This window comes from Acomys minous (assembly GCF_964271855.1).
Source record: "Acomys minous genome assembly, chromosome: 1".
Taxonomy (NCBI): domain Eukaryota; kingdom Metazoa; phylum Chordata; class Mammalia; order Rodentia; family Muridae; genus Acomys; species Acomys minous.
In genome coordinates, this window is record NC_140483.1 from 9,279,352 (window position 1) to 9,295,936 (window position 16,585).

General features: G+C 41.9%; 1 protein-coding gene across 5 annotated transcripts in view; it reads left to right on the forward strand.

The window, feature by feature from the left end:
- Positions 1 to 790: 790 nt before the first annotated feature.
- The window catches only part of LYPLAL1 (lysophospholipase like 1), a 33,535-nt gene continuing 17,740 nt past the window's right edge, over positions 791 to 16,585 (forward strand). The window contains exons 1-3 of one of the 5 annotated variants that reach the window (XM_084785832.1): positions 854 to 984; positions 4,252 to 4,351; positions 14,392 to 14,561. In XM_084785832.1, the coding sequence (XP_084641958.1) occupies positions 891 to 984; positions 4,252 to 4,351; positions 14,392 to 14,561 (364 nt within the window). In that variant the 5' untranslated portion in view covers positions 854 to 890. Of the gene's footprint in view, positions 985 to 1,370; positions 1,504 to 1,697; positions 1,769 to 3,021; positions 3,041 to 4,251; positions 4,352 to 14,391; positions 14,562 to 16,585 lie in introns of those variants that run through there. The other 4 variants (XM_084785835.1, XM_084785834.1, XM_084785836.1 and 1 more) reach the window with 4 other exon arrangements.

Consider the following 16,585-nt stretch of genomic DNA (forward strand, 5'->3'; position numbering starts at 1 on the left):
TGTCTTTTATAAACGTGGAGTCAATTCATTCCCCCCTTCCTATCGGGCTCATTTAACCAACACAGTGTTTTCAAAGCCAATCTATTTTGTACACGAATCAGAACTCCATTCTTGCTAGTTGTGATGGGTACTCACTAATGTCCACGAGCCCAGTGTCCTGCCCATCCCTGTGGAGATGGGCACAGAGGTTGTTCTACCCTTTGTGGATTGTGAATATCATTGCAGATATTGGAGTAGGAGTCCCCGATGTCATGTCTTTAGGGAGGGAGGTATCCAGGAGTTGAAGCTGTGGGTCATATAATGCTGCACTTATGTTCCCATTACTTCCTGCTCCCATCAGCCATGCACAACAGCACCCAGCTTGTACTCATCCCCAGCAATCTCTGCCCACACTCTTAATAACAGCCATGCCAGAGAATGTGAAGTCCTAGCTCGCTAAATTACATCTGTCTGTTAGCAATTAGAAAAAGAAATAAAAATAAAGATACAAAAAAGATGTCATTATACGGCTGGCTCACCCTGTATGCAAAAAAAAGCTACGATTATCTGGTGTACGCCTCAAAGTGGATGGGTAAATAAAACACGGTTATGTTTGTAAAATCATAAATCCAGGGATATTTTCTAAACAGAGTGATCCTGAGCTTTAGAATTGCATTTTTAAACCTGCAGCAAGTCCTCAGGACAGAAATCGTTACAGTACAGGAGCCTGACTTAAGGGCTGCACTTCTCAGCAGAACACAAAGCTTCTCCCTCCTGAGTCAGGTTTAGGGACGCCTTCCGCCGTCTTGCGTGCACGCGCAGACGAATGCTGGCGCCGCGGGCCCGGGCCTGCGTGCGCGGCCCCGCGGCGTTAGGGGCGTGGCCGCGCGCACTGGCCTTCCGGCTGCGTCATGGCTGCTGCACCCAGCGTAGGGCACCTGCGGCGTTGTGTGGTGTCCCCGGCGGGGAGACACAGTGCCTCGGTGATATTCCTGCACGGCTCAGGTGCATTACACTCTCTCGTGGTCTCAGTCTCTTGCTACAGCTGGGGAGGTACCCTCTCCTCCTTCCCTTTCCCCCTCACGAGCTTCCTAGGGTTAAAGGTCTTCAGAGCCCACCGGCTTCCATCCCCCACTTCCTCTGTCCTCTTTCTCTGTGGCTGCCCCTGTCAGCCTCTTGCCTCCTTCCCTGGTGTCCTTGACCCCTCCACCCACAGCATGGTCTTCAGGGCAGTCCTTACCTCACCTCAAGTTCAGGCACACTGCCATAGCAATGTAAGTGTGCAGGCACATGGATCCCGGGGACCACTAGGCATCTCACTTAGACCTCGACTCTGAAGGTCAGAAGCCTGCTGGCCTTTTCCTGTGCCATAGCGAGACTTGACTCTCAGGGTGAACTTGGGTCCTATTGACAGCCTGTGTCCTTCCTGCTGGGCACCACCTGGGCTCCCTTGCGCTTCCCAGCTGTCTGTGATGTTGCTCCCATTCGTTTTCCCTTTTTCATCCCTGTCATTAAATCTCTGAGGTGAGTACCAAGTCAAAGTAGGCTCCATATAGGGAGCACCTCAAGAGAAAGAATAAGAACCCCTGTTTTAATCCTTACATCCACAGTGTTTGGCTGGCTCAGGGTAAGTTCCCAAGAAAGGGGAAAATTTTTTTTTTACTTTTTTTTTTTTTTTTAAATTAAAGAAATGAGATCCAGCCGGTGTCCTCAGGGGGCCTACCTAAATTTAAAAAACAAAAACAAATCAATTAATTCGAGTCAGCAGTGGACAGGAGATCACAAGATGGTGAGTGAGCCCCTGCCAAGTGAAGAGTAAGGAAAAGGGGGGGATGTGGTTGGACATTAGCAAGGCATTCGGGACAGAAGGACTTGTCAGTTTTTCAACACTGTGTGAGTTGTCACATGTGTAGGCTTTAGGGGAATGTTGACTAGGACACTGAAGGGACGGGAGAGAGAGTGTTTCCAGTAACAACGTGAGACGTTGTTTTCATTTTGGACACAGGACTAGAAATGTTTTCTTGCTGTTGCTGCGAGTGGTGGCAAAGCTAGGATTTGAACCCTAATGTCTGACTTAGAATCAATATTCTGGGGGCGGGGCGGGGGTGGTGGTAGAACTGAACTGTGCTGTATCAATTTGGAAACAGAGTAATCAGGGCTGAGAGTGTGTAAAGGGAAAGACTCGGCTGATGGCTTACAGCTTTATAGCCAGCTGAATAAGTGGTTATTCAGGACCCGGGAGCATTCAGTGATGAGCATCCAGAATTCCCACATAGTCATCTCTTCTCAGAATTAATTCAGCGTCTTTAGAAAGAACTAGAATTTGTCCCCCACCTCCCACCGCCGGACTACTTTGCTTAATGCTTCCTATTTTTCAGCTTCAAATTACTGACATTTTTATAACCTATAATGTGTGTCTGAAATGAGAGTCATCCATTCTGTGTGCGTTTGTGTATAAAACTTCCCTTTGTACATTGGGAAAAAGAATTCATCTAAATAATTCTTCCAGATGTGCAGGTATATTATTTGTATATAATTAAATCTCCATTGATGTATAAAAAGCTTTTAGGAAGAGGCCTGTCCTGTAGTTTTTTATTGTTGTCGTAGTCCAGGAGTTAGCTGAGAAAAGAGAGTCTCAACTGAGAAGTTGGCCACTTCAGATTTGCCTGTACCCTTGGTGTCTTGACTGTTGATTGATATAGGAGGGGCCGTCGCATCATGGCCATTGCTACCCCTGGGCAGTTGGTTCCGGGTTATATAAAAAGCTGCTTGAGCTTGAGCTACAGGGACAAATCTTTATCACCTGTGCCCTGGCCTCCCTCAGTGATGGACTGTTAGCCAGAAGAGTAGCTTGGAGTAAACCCTTTCCTCACCAGTTGGTCTAAGTCGGCGCTTTATTATGACATCAGAACACAGACTAGAATAAGGCCTGAACCCTCCAGCTTGGAGGGTGACAGTTTTACACTGGACTTAAGCACGTGTTTGTGTTACAGAAACAGGAAGTATTTGGCTTTTGCATACTCCAAATATAAACAAAATAACTACATGGTTTTAGAATAAGGTACTAACTTTTTCTTTTTTGTGTGTGTGATTTTAACATTTTCCTTGAGACTTGTGTATGCCTATACAATGGGCGTAAGATTTTTAAGAGAGTTGACATTGTGAGTGGATGGGTGGAAGTTGCTCTCTAACATGCACTTGTCATTGTGTCTGACCCCAACCCCAAGGTGAAAAAGGAAAAGCAGATCCCATTTAATAAAGAAAAATAATCCAGAAAGATTTAGAACATGGCCGAAAGCATAGCAGCTGTAGGAAAATGCATGGGAATGTGCCACAAGTGCATTTGAACCTTTTTCTATTTCTAAACTGCAGGCGGGAAATGTACCTTTTAGGGTGATTAACGTAAATGGTGACCCTGTTTGGTTGCTCAGTCTCCCATTCTGGGTTACGTCACTCCCTTAGAAGCGCCTCCTTTCTGTGGTGTGTCCTTCATGCTTGTGGTTTCCTAAGTTAATGTCGGTGTTCCACACTGATCCCCAAGGCCTATAGAGGCCTTTCTGTGTGCATCTTAGTGGCTCGCACCCTTTACGTTGTGCTCATGTCTGAGTCGGAGCCTGATGACATCACTAGGCAGCCTTCTCCCATAGATACTGCCTTTCCCACCCGTCTTCACTCACCCTCCTCTCGGGAATACGTAAGGCACACCTAGACCCTTTCCCTTTCTCTATGCAGGTTAACAGACATTAATTCTTACACTAATTTTTTGGCCTGCAGTAGTATATAGTCGTAGTGTTAGGATACATAAATATGTCCACCCAGTTAAAATCTGATTTCCTCACATTTAAGTTCAAAGTAGAGTGAGTGACTTTACTCCCTCCTTGAAGACTTGTTTTACGTAATACATCATGTCAGCTACAATGGTGTAAATCACATTGGAGTATGTTTTTTTAAAGTGTAAGATGAGAAATGAACAGTGTTAAGTCACAGCTAAGAAGATTCCTTCTCCAGAAGTGTTTATTGTAACTACTGTAAATTAGGAACATGGGAACTCAAGCTTAAGGATGGTCCCCTCACTGATCAACAATACAGCCAGTCATGTCGTGTCACAGTGAAGATTTTGTGCTTGGTCAGCTAATTGAGCTACCTAAACAGCTCCTTCTCCCCGCATTCTCCAATCCCCGCCTTCAGGTGACCTGAGGGGTACAGATGACTTTCAAGTGCCCTGTTGGGAAGATGTTTGTGTTTCTGACTGTGAATTTTGTGATTTGTCAGGCGATTCTGGCCAAGGAATGAGACAGTGGATCAAGCAGGTGCTAAACCAAGACTTAACATTCCGGCACATAAAGATTATTTATCCAACGGCTCCCCCCAGGTACGCAACGCTTGATTTCACCTCTAAGCATAACTCCACGGCATAAAGTCGATGGGTGTGCCAGTGAGATATTTTTTGACGTTGACTCTACTTAAGATATTTTAAAATTAAGGTCTTCAGCTCCCCACCTGTAAAAATGCATGCTTTGCTTTGCAATTGGCCTCCTTGGCCAAGCATTCCCCCAGCGAGCCCTTCTCTCTGCTGTTCTGACTGGCCCTGCCCCAGCTAACACTGGCTTCCTGTGAGCCTGCACAGTTCTCTTCTCTCAGATGCCGCCTCTCCACCTCACACACCCAAAAAGCCAACTTAAGAGCTTTCTGCCTAGATAATCTTTCTGATCATTTAGTTAAACCTGGGTTCATTATTACTGGAAAAGAGTTTTATAACATTTTTTTTTCCAAATTTCAAAGGATGTTAAACGCTGTTCTTTGAGTGAGTAAGCCATGACAGACGTGAGGCATGGCCTAGTTAATACGTAGAGTGGGAACCTGTATGTGCATTTAATGGAATTCATAACGATAGAAGCGAAGCAGTTTTGAGATCAGGAACTGCTTTTTATAAATATTTAAGAAACATCCACAGAGACTTTTTTTCAAACTTTTTTTTTTTGCATAAACAAATATTGTCTTGTGTCGTGTAGCCCAGTCTGATTTCTCCTGATGTGTTCTTGGTTTGTTGTTGTTACACATGCTCTGTCATCACAGAAATGCCAGACTTTCATTTTTCTGTCATCCTTGTATTAACAAGAAAATGGACCAAGATTTCAAGAAAAACGTCTTATATCTGCCAATAGAAACTTTATTTCTCTAGTAAATAGCATTGGACAAGTACAGACAAAAGTGAGAAGTGTGACAGGAAGATTCGAAATGGTTATTACCTCAAGACAGCCAAGCGTTGGGGTCTGGTACCACCCTCAGGCACCTGACGACAGGTGCATGGGCTTCCCTGTGCTGTGAAGTGAGCCTACCCCACAGCGAGGTCTCAGAGCACCTTCTTGTTTGGTTTCTAGGGTAGGTGAGGTTGGAAGGGAATGCCGATGTTTCTGTGGTAGCTGGAAAGACTTGAGTTTTAGGCCAATTGTGAACGCGTGTGATGAAATAATAGGAAAGGCGTTAGAGACATGACATAATAACTTAATAGCTTTTACATCTTGATAAGAATTTAACGGATATCATCTCTTGACTTCCACCTATCAGTTGTACCGTGAATCCCAGGTCAGTGCTTTTCAAACTTTAAACCAATAATATTTTATGCTTCCATACTGTTACGTGCTCGGTGTTGTCTGTGGTGTTTGTTGGTGTTTGTGCTGCCAGTTCATGGGTCCCCGCACCCCCCTGGGTTTGTGTCATGTTATCTTTTGAATGTTTGATGGCACTTAGAGGGCCCGAAGTGGTTTGTTTCCTTTTGTAGAATCCATGGTTTTCAGATTTTCTGTGTGTCTTCAAATCAGTGTCAGTGATTAGTGTCCCTGCTTCTGATTTCATGATACTTATCTTTAATGTTTAAATTTCTGTGTATATATTTTATTATTACTAATATTTTGTGGTTTGCCTTGTCAAGGTTTACACTTGATGAATTTTATTTTAGAACCAGTTTGGGCTTGGCTCTTTTCTCTGTCTGGTTGTGTAGTTTGGACACTGAGTCTCACTATGTAGCCCAGGCTGGCCTAGAACTCAGTCTCTCTCCTGAGTGCTGGGATTATAGGTGTTCTCCACCACATCCAGCGCCATCTTCTCTTACTTTTGATTTTCTGTTTCATTTATATCTGCCCATTTTCTTTTTTTCCCCCTCCTATTTATAGTAGAGCAATAATTTTTATCACCACTCTAGCCAAATATCGCCAAGCTTTATTTTTTCTGTTTTATTTATGTTGGAAGATTTTTCTATCACCTTCATGTTCCCTGAATAATTCTTATGTAACAAATCACCCCCTAAGCAACACTTTTATTATGGTCACAAATTTTGTGGGTTAGGAATTCAGAAAGGGCACAATAGTGGTGACTCAACTCCATTCTGTTGTTTTTGGGTCTTCTCCTGGGAAAACTTGAAGGCTGGGTGTGGCTCCTGATTTGTCTGCTGGGGACTGGATCCCTCTTCTAAAGGTTGACTCACACAGCTGGCAGCCATCCTGCGGATTAGCTGGGGCTTTCCTGCAGCCTCTGCGCTGTGACACCTACACTGAGCCTCACCACTTGGAGTCATTCTATTTTTATTGTTGAGTGTGTGTGTGTGTGTATGTGTATGCACGTTGATGCGTGATGCACATGGAGGTCAGAGGTTGAAATCAGAATATCTTTTTCTATTGCTTTCCACCTTGTTTTTTGGGGGGCAGAGTCCCTCACCAAACCCTGGAGCTAACCAATTTGTCTCACCTGGCAAGCCAGCAAGTTCCGGGGATCTAGCAGCCCCTCTCTGACCCCTTCCCAACCCCCAGCACTGGGGGTTACAGACAAGTGCCAGCATTCCTGGCTCTTACCTACGTGCTGCACTTAGGACCTCATGCTTAGGTGGGACACATCTCCCTGAGCTGTGTCTAGCTTAGAAGCTTGGTTCCCAGAGTAGATAAAGTCAGAGAAGAAGAAAGTTAGTTACTACCAAGCTCACGCAGAAGGGAACGAAAAAGTTAGTTACTACCGAGCTAACGCAGAAGGGAACGAGAAAGTTGGTTACTACCGAGCTTACGCAGAAGGGAACGAGAAAGTTAGTTACTACCGAGCTCATGCAGAAGGGAACGAGAAAGTTAGTTGTTACCGAGCTAATGCAAAAGGGAACAAAAAAGTTAGTTATTACCGAGCTCACGCAGAAGGGAATGAGAAAGTTAGTTTTTACCGAGCTTCTTACAGGACCTTCTTAACCAGGAAGCTATCTAGAAGTCTGTTAGTAATTTCCATGTGTTGAGGGACATTCCAATTGTATTACAGGTGCTGATTTCAAGTTTGATTTCATTGCTATCAAATAAAATATCCTATATAGCCCCAGTCTTTGCCTTCTCGTTGGGGCTTTATGGCTTTGCATAAATTCTGTCATGGTGACTCTTCATGTGTATTTTTGTGTATAAGCCTTAAAAAATGACAGTATAGCCCAAGGTAGCAGATAGTATTACTTACATTTTATATATGCTTGATAACTATTTGTAAGTGGCTTTAGGAGTCATGAAGGAAGCCATTAACAACTACCTTTTCTTAGAAAATGATCACTGTTGACTTCTGATAGGACCAAAAAGTGTGATTTGAATAATAATTATATACTACACAGTATCTTTCCTATACTTATTTTACAGATTTTTTTTTTTATCACGTTATGTTGCTTTGGTTAATGTTGCATAGTAAACCTCCAGCCTTTTTATCTTCAGCTTGTCTAGCAGTTGTATTTAAAATATGTTTGTCATGGAAACATGTGGTTGGGCTTTGCTTATAGCTTTAACCCATCTGACAGTTTTTGTCTTTTAAATGGTTTGTTTAGCCACTTACATTTAATGTAACAGTTACAGGTTTGAATATAAACCTGTTGTTCTTTTGTTCTCCTATATTCTATTTGTCTAATTTTTGCACTAATTAAACTCTTTAATGTTTCGATTTAATTATCTGTTATTTTTCCCCCTGGTTGAGGTAAGGCTCAGTATAAGTCACAGACCTTTCCTGATCTTAAGAGTAAATATTTACCAATATAATTGAATTTTAGAACTTTAAATTACTTAGATCCTTTTCCCCCTTCTCTTTTGTGATTCTCATGACTTTAATCTACATTTGTTGAAAGCATCATCAAGCCAGGTTACAGTTTTGTTTTTCATAGTCATAAATGCCACAAAGAACCTAAGCAGGGACAGTGGTTTGTTATGTCTTCTCAGTGCAGTCTATAATGGCATATCATTGCATTTTTGCTAAATTATGAATTACTCTTTTGTTTAGAACTATTCCTTTTCTTCTACTATAAAGTGGCTAAGCAGTAGTATATTAAATAAAAGTCAACAATAGTTTGCTGTGTTAATTAAAATGGAAAAATAAAATAGTATTTTTTCATTATGTTAATTTGGACTCTTTAATTGGAAGTACCCAATAAACAGTTTTATTTTTGTGGCATATCTTAACTGTGTTTATAACCACAGGTTTTCTTAGTTTGGATTTAATAACAGAATTTCCATTTAAAAATAACAATGTTTTATAGTCTATTTATAATTTTTATGATGTAAATTTTCCTAGTGATTGGAAAAATTCTAAAACTCATCAGACTTATATGTGTGTCTACAGGTTGATTACATATTTTCCCACCAAAAATGAGTGCTTAGCATTTTCAATAAATGTGTACTCTAAAGTAGATTTGGATACTTATTTTATTCACTTATATTTTTATTATATGTTCACATGGGGAATACACATTACAGGGGGTATGCACATGCATGTGGAGGCCAGAGGTCAGCTGCTCACTTACAGGTTGAATAAAATAAAGGTAAACAATTACCATTTCAAATAATGATGCATGCTATGGAGACCATTAAAGTAATGAGACAGAGCCTGTCGCAGGACAGAAGCAACACTGAGGAGTCACAGGGGTTCCTTTGGGAAGGTGACATTTCAGTTGACAAATAATCAGTGGGAACTCAGAACACAGAATGATGGGAAAGCTTGGCAGGGAGAGGGAGATCAGATGCTCCTGAATCACTGAGGAGCTGACCCAGTGTGACTCGACCCTAGAGCATGCTGGGGAAATTCTGAAACCAGGACCAAGGGCGACTGGAGTCAGATTACTATCGAAAAGGCTGCAGATGATCTTTTTTTTTTTTTTAAATAATTTTAGGGGAACACAGATCAAAACAAAACTGGGTATTCAGCTGAATGCCAGAAAAAGGGGGGGGGGAAGGGAGGGAGAGGCAGACCCCTTTGGACACTGATCCCAGCCTAATACTTCACCAGTGTGCAATGGGTTGATTGATTGATTGATGTAGGAGCCACACAGATGTTCTTTGCTGAACATATTTGTTTATTGTGGTAATGTCTGACCTGTTTTATACTAGCTAATAAAGTGATTTATTTGAGGAAGAAAGTGAATGAATATAACACATGTGCCAGGCCTTTTAGCTGTTTAAAAAACAATCTTTTATGCTTTATTTAAAGGTTATTCTAATATCTTTGGAGATTTATGTACTCTTGATTGTTTGCTTAGCAAAAAATAAAGGTTCTAAAGTCTCTTTTATCCATTAAACTATCTTAATGATTCCTTTTGAGCAGATACTTTTTTTTGTTTTTTGTTTTTTCCGTAGAGAAATGAGAGACCAAAAACCTCCAGATGAGTACATGGGGATCCGCAGTGGGCTCCCCATCAGTGGAGCTTCTATCTAGATTAATTAAATAAGGCATTGTCAAAGGGAAAAGAGTTAAGTGTGTATCATTTTTTTCCATTAATGGCCGAGTTCCCAGAATGATTCACATTTTAGCCTATGATGTCATCCTTATTTAAGTGCTTAGACAGACAAATAAACAGTTAGAGAAATAGCAGAGGAAAATGGAGAGGGGAGTCGAAGGAACTCCAGAGGTGACAGTGTGACGGGAACTCGAGAGTGAGGGTTTTGTGTCCACTCTAGGATTTGTGTCCACACTGTGATTTCAGTGGCAGTCTCTCAACGGACCTGCAACTTCACGGTGTGTGCTGAATACTGAGAACAAAGCACCCGCCTTCATTTGTACTCAGTTAACCTCAAGAAGGTCTCTAAGGCCTAGATGCTGTCTGCCTTCCATCTCCCCTGAGCTGAGCAGCCCCTGGGGTCAGAAGCCTTAGCGGGGTAAAAGGAGAACAGAGTGGAGCCACTGTGGGCTTCTGTCCTTCCCAAGGTACCCGAGGGCCTGGCTAGAGAGCAGTGCGAGAGAAGTCTGGACAGCTCAGTCTACAGCAGGCTGCCATCCTCCCAAGGTATTCTCCTAAAAACATTAGCCTCAGATAATAATGCATATTAATTTAAAAATCCTCCCCCCCCAAAATTGGGAGGTGCTCTTTTCTTTTCTTTCTTTTTCTTGGGGTGGTAGTGGTTTGTTTGTTTGTTTTTTGCTGTCCTGGAACTCTGTAGACCAGGCTGGTCTCTTCCTCCCCGGATCCCCCAAAAGACTTTTAAAGAGGATTAATTAAGATTATTTAAAACTTTTCTAAATGTTTTGAATGTCTTCTTGACTATGTAGACAGCAATGACTGCTTAATGTAATAAGTATACTATCTAGTGTCATGGTCTTAAGAGGAGGGGCAGGAAACCCCCACTGATAAATGTGTACATCAGCAGGGAGTCTGTCCTTAAGGAGGCACAGAATGCTGGAAGTTATTTGAAGGATGCTTTTCTTTTTTTTTTTTTTCTTTTTTTTTTTATTAATTTATTCTTGTTACATCTCAGTGGTTATCCCATCCCTTGTATCCTCCCATTCCTCCCCCCTCCCATTTTCCCCTCATTCCCCTCCCCTATGACTGTGACTGGCGGGAACCTTCTCCCCCTGTATATGCTAATAGGGTATCAAGTCTCTTCTTGGTAGCCTGCTATCCTTCCTCTGAGTGCCACCAGGTCTCCTCCTCCAGGGGACATGGTCAAATATGAGGCACCAGAGTACGTGTGAAAGTCAGACCCCACTCTCCACTCAACTGTGGAGAATGTTCTGACCATTGGCTAGATCTGGGTAGGGGTTTAAAGTTTACGGCCTGTATTTTCCTTGGCTGGTGCCATAGTTTGAGTGGGACCCCTGGGCCCAAATCTGCCTATCATAATGCTCTTCTTGTAGGTTTCTACTTTTCTTGACCTTTCTGATCATAGTACAGAACTTGTACTTTTCTAGCAAATTAAACAAGAAGTTCGTTCACTTATATAGAGTGTGCCTTGGTAATTAAGGTCTACTTGTCTAAGAATGCGGCCTCCATTCTTTCATCATCCCCATCCCTTCCTCCTTCCCTTTCCACACAGTTCCTGTCCACTTTAGATAGAATGAATCTGCACTTGAGTCATAGCACATAAGCTTAAGCATTGAAAAGTGAAGATGGAAACCTAAGTCACAGCGGACTGTGGAGATAAGACTATCTCTCTGTAAAAACCTATGGGCTCTGAAAGAGCACTTAATTCAGGAAAGGCAGAATGTGAACTTTAAAAAAAAAGATTTATTTATTTATTTATTTATTTATTTATTTATTTATTTATTATAATGTATACAGTCCTCTGCACCTGCAGGCCAGAAGAGGGCATCAGAGCACATTATGGATGCTTGTTTAATTTGCTGAGAATTGAACTCAGAACCATTGCAAGAGCAGCCCGTGCTCTTAACCTCTGAGCCACCTCTCCAGCCCCGGAATGTGAACTATTTAATGAAGACATTTCAAATGCTTTCAAATGATAAAAAGGAATACTTTGTGATGACATAATCGTATTCTAGTTGAATTATAAAATAATTTAAAGGATACTTTAAAATATATATGAATATGTAAACTACATTTAGGAGAGAAACAAACTTGAGAACAGAAGGCAAGTCTTTGCAGTACTGTACAAGTGCTCTTCTGATTCAGTGAAAAAAGTTTCAGCCCTGCTAGAAAAAAAATAGCTCACAGTCATCATTTCTACTGATGTGATGATTTGGAATAGACCAGTTAATCAGCACCAGTGGGAACACTGGGAATTGTCTGAAGGTTTGAGGGTGTGTCTTCTTAAGAAGGGGTGCCCTCTCCCCCAACCCTACCGCATCCCCGTGCTCATGAGATGGTGGCTGCTATGTGGAAAGCATTTGCCCTGCTAAGATGACATGAGCACGGCTTTATATGTCTAACCATGAAGCTGATTTTATACTGTAGTCAATGCCCTCAAGTGAGACCCTAGTACCTCCACCAGCACCTGTCTCTACAGATGACGTGGGGAAAAGTAGTTCTCCTTGAGGTGGAATGGCGTATCTTTACAACCTTATGGAGGCAACTTTGAAACAGGTATTAAAGTAAACACTGCACCTTCCAATCCAGCAATATGATTCTTGGTCTCTCTTCCATAGGAATAATAGTCCCATTATATACAAAGTACATCTATACTAAATGCACATGCTTAATGTCACCCTGTCCACAGGGACTCGGATCTACGTACAAAATTAGTGGTCATCAGGGTAAACGTGTGATTCAGTTGTCAAATGGCTTTGTCTCTGAGCATAACAATTTATTTATATGGTTATTTGGAGTCCTAGGAATGGGGGCTGGTAGGGGTGGCGGGGAAGTGGGGGAGGGACCCAAATGTCCAGTGACTCAGAAAGGATTGTGAAAGAACACCATTCACTAATGAAAGCTGCATAGGTGAGGACTGTTGAGGTAGATTTCTGTGAGGCACCTTGGAGAAGAGCGTGCACACGCGTGAGAAGCAGAATGTGTTTTCCAGTTTTGAATAAGAAAAATAGTGCTGAAAGGTTATGGCTTAGTATATGTGGAAAAAGCACTGGGGTTTAGTTCCAAATGGTTAAAACCGTTTGCTACTATGGAGAAAGAGTCTTGTAAGGGGAAGGATGAGGAGATGAGCATAAATTAGATCAGATTGTTATCTCAGAAGTCAAAATAGTATATATGTATGTATATGTGTATATATGTATATAGTATAGTATATAGTATGTATATAGTATATATATGTATATATGTATATAGTATAATATATATTATTAGTATAGTATAGTATATAGCATATAGTATGTATATAGTTAGTAATATATAGTAACACATGGCTGTATTGATGACACACTTTTATACATGCACAGAGCAGGGGAAATTTGGTGTGTATGCACTGACAGGAATGTCCTATCCGTCACATGCACCGGAACACTGAAGGCTCATTCCAAAGCAGACCTGTTGCACGAGTCTGCCAGTAGGCAGAAGCCAGCAGCACGTGGGCTTCTGTTATGTTTGAATCAGGGCACCTTGTTTCTAGGCTTCTCTCAGCTTCTCCAAGAAAGTTTTAAATACAGTCAGGCTTCCCGATTGACCGCCCCTTAGTTTGCTGTGGTGTCCTTAGAAAACATGATGGCTTATACCAGCCCCTCAGCACTGGTGGTGCCTGCAGACACTGGGGAAGCCATTGGATGTGGTTTCAGAGAAGAGCCAGGAAGTAGGCCAGCTCCTCCTGGCACCTCTTTATCCCTGCCTTGTACTTCCTAAGCCACATGTTTCATGTCTTTACCTACAACACTTGGAAAGTGAGTCTGAGACAAGTAGATGGGGGGCGGGGGGTTGGATGAGTATCCACCAATTAATGAGGAGAGTCGCTGTGATTGGTTGAGATGCCTTTCAATCATGGCGGGTCTTCTGTTGCTGGCTAGCTCATTTGTGGCAGTTTTACATATAAAGCAAACCCTGCATATTTTGCTGTTAAGTAGGAAAATGAGAATTTGCCAAGGAATAGCCAGCGCCTCTGGTCAAACTGCCAGTCCATAATCTGAGGCAGCCCTTCCTTCTCCATGTTTTAGCAGAGATGTTCCTGCACCTTTTTGCAATTCCCACAAACACATCTCTCCAAAAACTGTCCTTTCACACACAGCCCTCCCCCGCCCCTTAACCTTTGCTAACACAGGAGTTACACCTGAAACCTTTGACCGCATTGTAATAGGTTTACAAATATTTGGAATGTGCACAAATATGTGTATAGAACTGGAAGCTCGTTGCATAGCATTAGTGTCCAAGAATGGGATAAGATTCATAGCAGCATAACTGTCCTGTCTCCTGACAGTAAGTGGCTTACAGGCTTGTGAGATGGCGCAAGGCGTAAGGGCGCTTGTCACCATGACCGAGACCCATGTTCCACCCCTGGAATCCTCATGGTGGAAGGAGAGGACTGGGGCTTGCATGAGTGTAACAATTAGACAAGCAAAGATGATGAACCATCTTTAGGAAATGCTAATGGCCTAAATACAAAAGAGTTAATGTAGTGTGTATGGGGCATTTTCCATACAAATTCTTTAATATTAAATTTAGCAACAAAAAAACATAGCACACTAATCCTTTAGAAATTAAAGCAAGTGTCTTAAAATCATTCATATGTTGCTGTTCTTTGTCTTAAACAGGCCATATACTCCTATGAAGGGAGAGCTCTCCAATGTGTGGTTTGACAGATTTAAAATATCTAAGGACTGCCCAGAACACCTTGAGTCAATTGATAGAATGTGTCAAGTACTCACTGGATTGATTGATGAGGAAGTGAAAAACGGCATCCAGAAGAGCAGGATATTAATAGGTGAGGACTTTATAGCATTGCTAATGTGTGTTGCGTTGTCTAATTACATTTCTTGAGTTGTATGTGTCACATTGTTCGCAAGTACGTGAATATTGCCTGACCCCTTCACAGTTCTGGGCAAGCTACATGTGCTGCTTTCAAAAACATTAGCGTCATAAACAACAGCTCATGAAACTTTCATTGATTTTCATTTTTAATAATAACCCTCTTTTGGCTTGTTTATTTGTTTTAGACAAGGTGTTGCCATAGAGCCAAGACTACCTCAAACCCCCAGTTTCCCTATGTTCGCCTCTCAAGGGCCGTGCTATAGGAATGTACCACCATGCCCTAGATGTTTTCCTATTTCTTTACATGATAAACATTATTCTACATTAGTGTTTAACTGAGATTGTCCATTGCAATTAAAATATACTTTTCTTCATGTAGCTGTGTCTTATGAATATAAATTTAAACCACTCTTACCATGATTGAAATGGGTTATATGCTGGGTGTGCTGTCAAATTCATGAGCACAGAGTCTTTGAAGTGGGTGTCATAAGACTAAAGCATTGATAACCTTGTGTTAAACATATCACAACGAGCCCTGTTCCCAAGGGTGTTTAAAGCTTTATGTAAACTCTGTGTTGAATACCTCTTTGTGCAAACTCATCAAACATATAAACTAGCAAAATGTCGACTGCTCTGACATATACAAATGCAGGAAGAGATGTGTAGAGTGTCGCAGTACAGAACGTTTTGGTTGTACATTATACATACAACCTTGTAACACCTGTATTTGATGATGGAATTATAATATAAATTAAATATTGCAGTCACATGCTAAATAGCATCAATATTTACTCAGAAATCTTCTAGAGACCGGATTAAAGAGCATTCTTAGTACTGCAAAGTTCCCTGATGCTCACTGAGGTACTGAGCTGCTTAGTGACTTACCAAGGCCCCATAATACAGTGGATGGAGTCCATTCTGCTTTCTGCCTTCACTTTCTACTTTAGTTTGTTAAGAACTGGTATGACACCTAGCCCAGCATCCCCACCTTCCTAATCCTCAGTTTCCTTGTCTGTGTTTGACACTGAGTGTAACCTCAGTAGAGAAAAGCTAAGAACAGTGTGGGAGGCCTGGGAACAGCACAGGGGTAGAAGACACAGCTCAACCTGCAGCCTTATAAATAGCAGAGAGAAATCACAGTTTGCACCATTCAGTCATCAGCTCATTCTTCCCAAGTCCCTACTATTGTGGCAGGAGATAGTCCAGACAACTAAAGGGACAAACATAAACAATGCAAGCTCTGTGTCATACAGTTCTTCCTGCAAGTTACTCAAAGAAGTAACTAATCCTACTGGGCTGTGATGAGCACCCTAGCATCATGTGACCCACAACTGTACAAAGGGAATGGTCACATATTATGCCCCATGCCACTCCCTACCCCCTGAGCATCCATCACAAGGCGTCGCACTAGTACATGCTAAGCAAATCTGTACTGAAGAGATGACTGGTGGGCAAACTGGTGATTTGAGGAATTATAGTTGTAGGAATTTAAAGGAAAAAAGGTCATGTGCACTTGGGGATGTAAGATGAAGACCAGAGGAAGATGGCAGTGACATTGAGGTGTATACATTGTTAAAATGTAACCATTACACAGTGACAGTCCATGTATGGGGGGAGGGGTTGAGACAGACAGTAAATTTGAGGTGGAAAAGGTCATGCTTATTGTTTTGGTCTGTGACATGAGCTACCAAAACAAAGTTAGCTACCCTGCTGGGAAGTATTTTGTTGATGCTCTTTGTCAAGTTAGGAGTCTGAAGTGGTATAGTTGGATAGTGATGACAGAGATGTGTCCAAGAGTAAAGTCTGATGTGCCTGGCTAGACCAGTCTGTACCTACTGTAAACAGCTGTGATGTCCATAAAGTGCAGATACTAAAATTGTTTGGTATGGAAATGGCACTTACAAGGTATGTGGCTTATTCTTGACTCCTAATAGATCCTCTTAGGACTATTCTATGCTTTAGGGAATGATCTGTCCA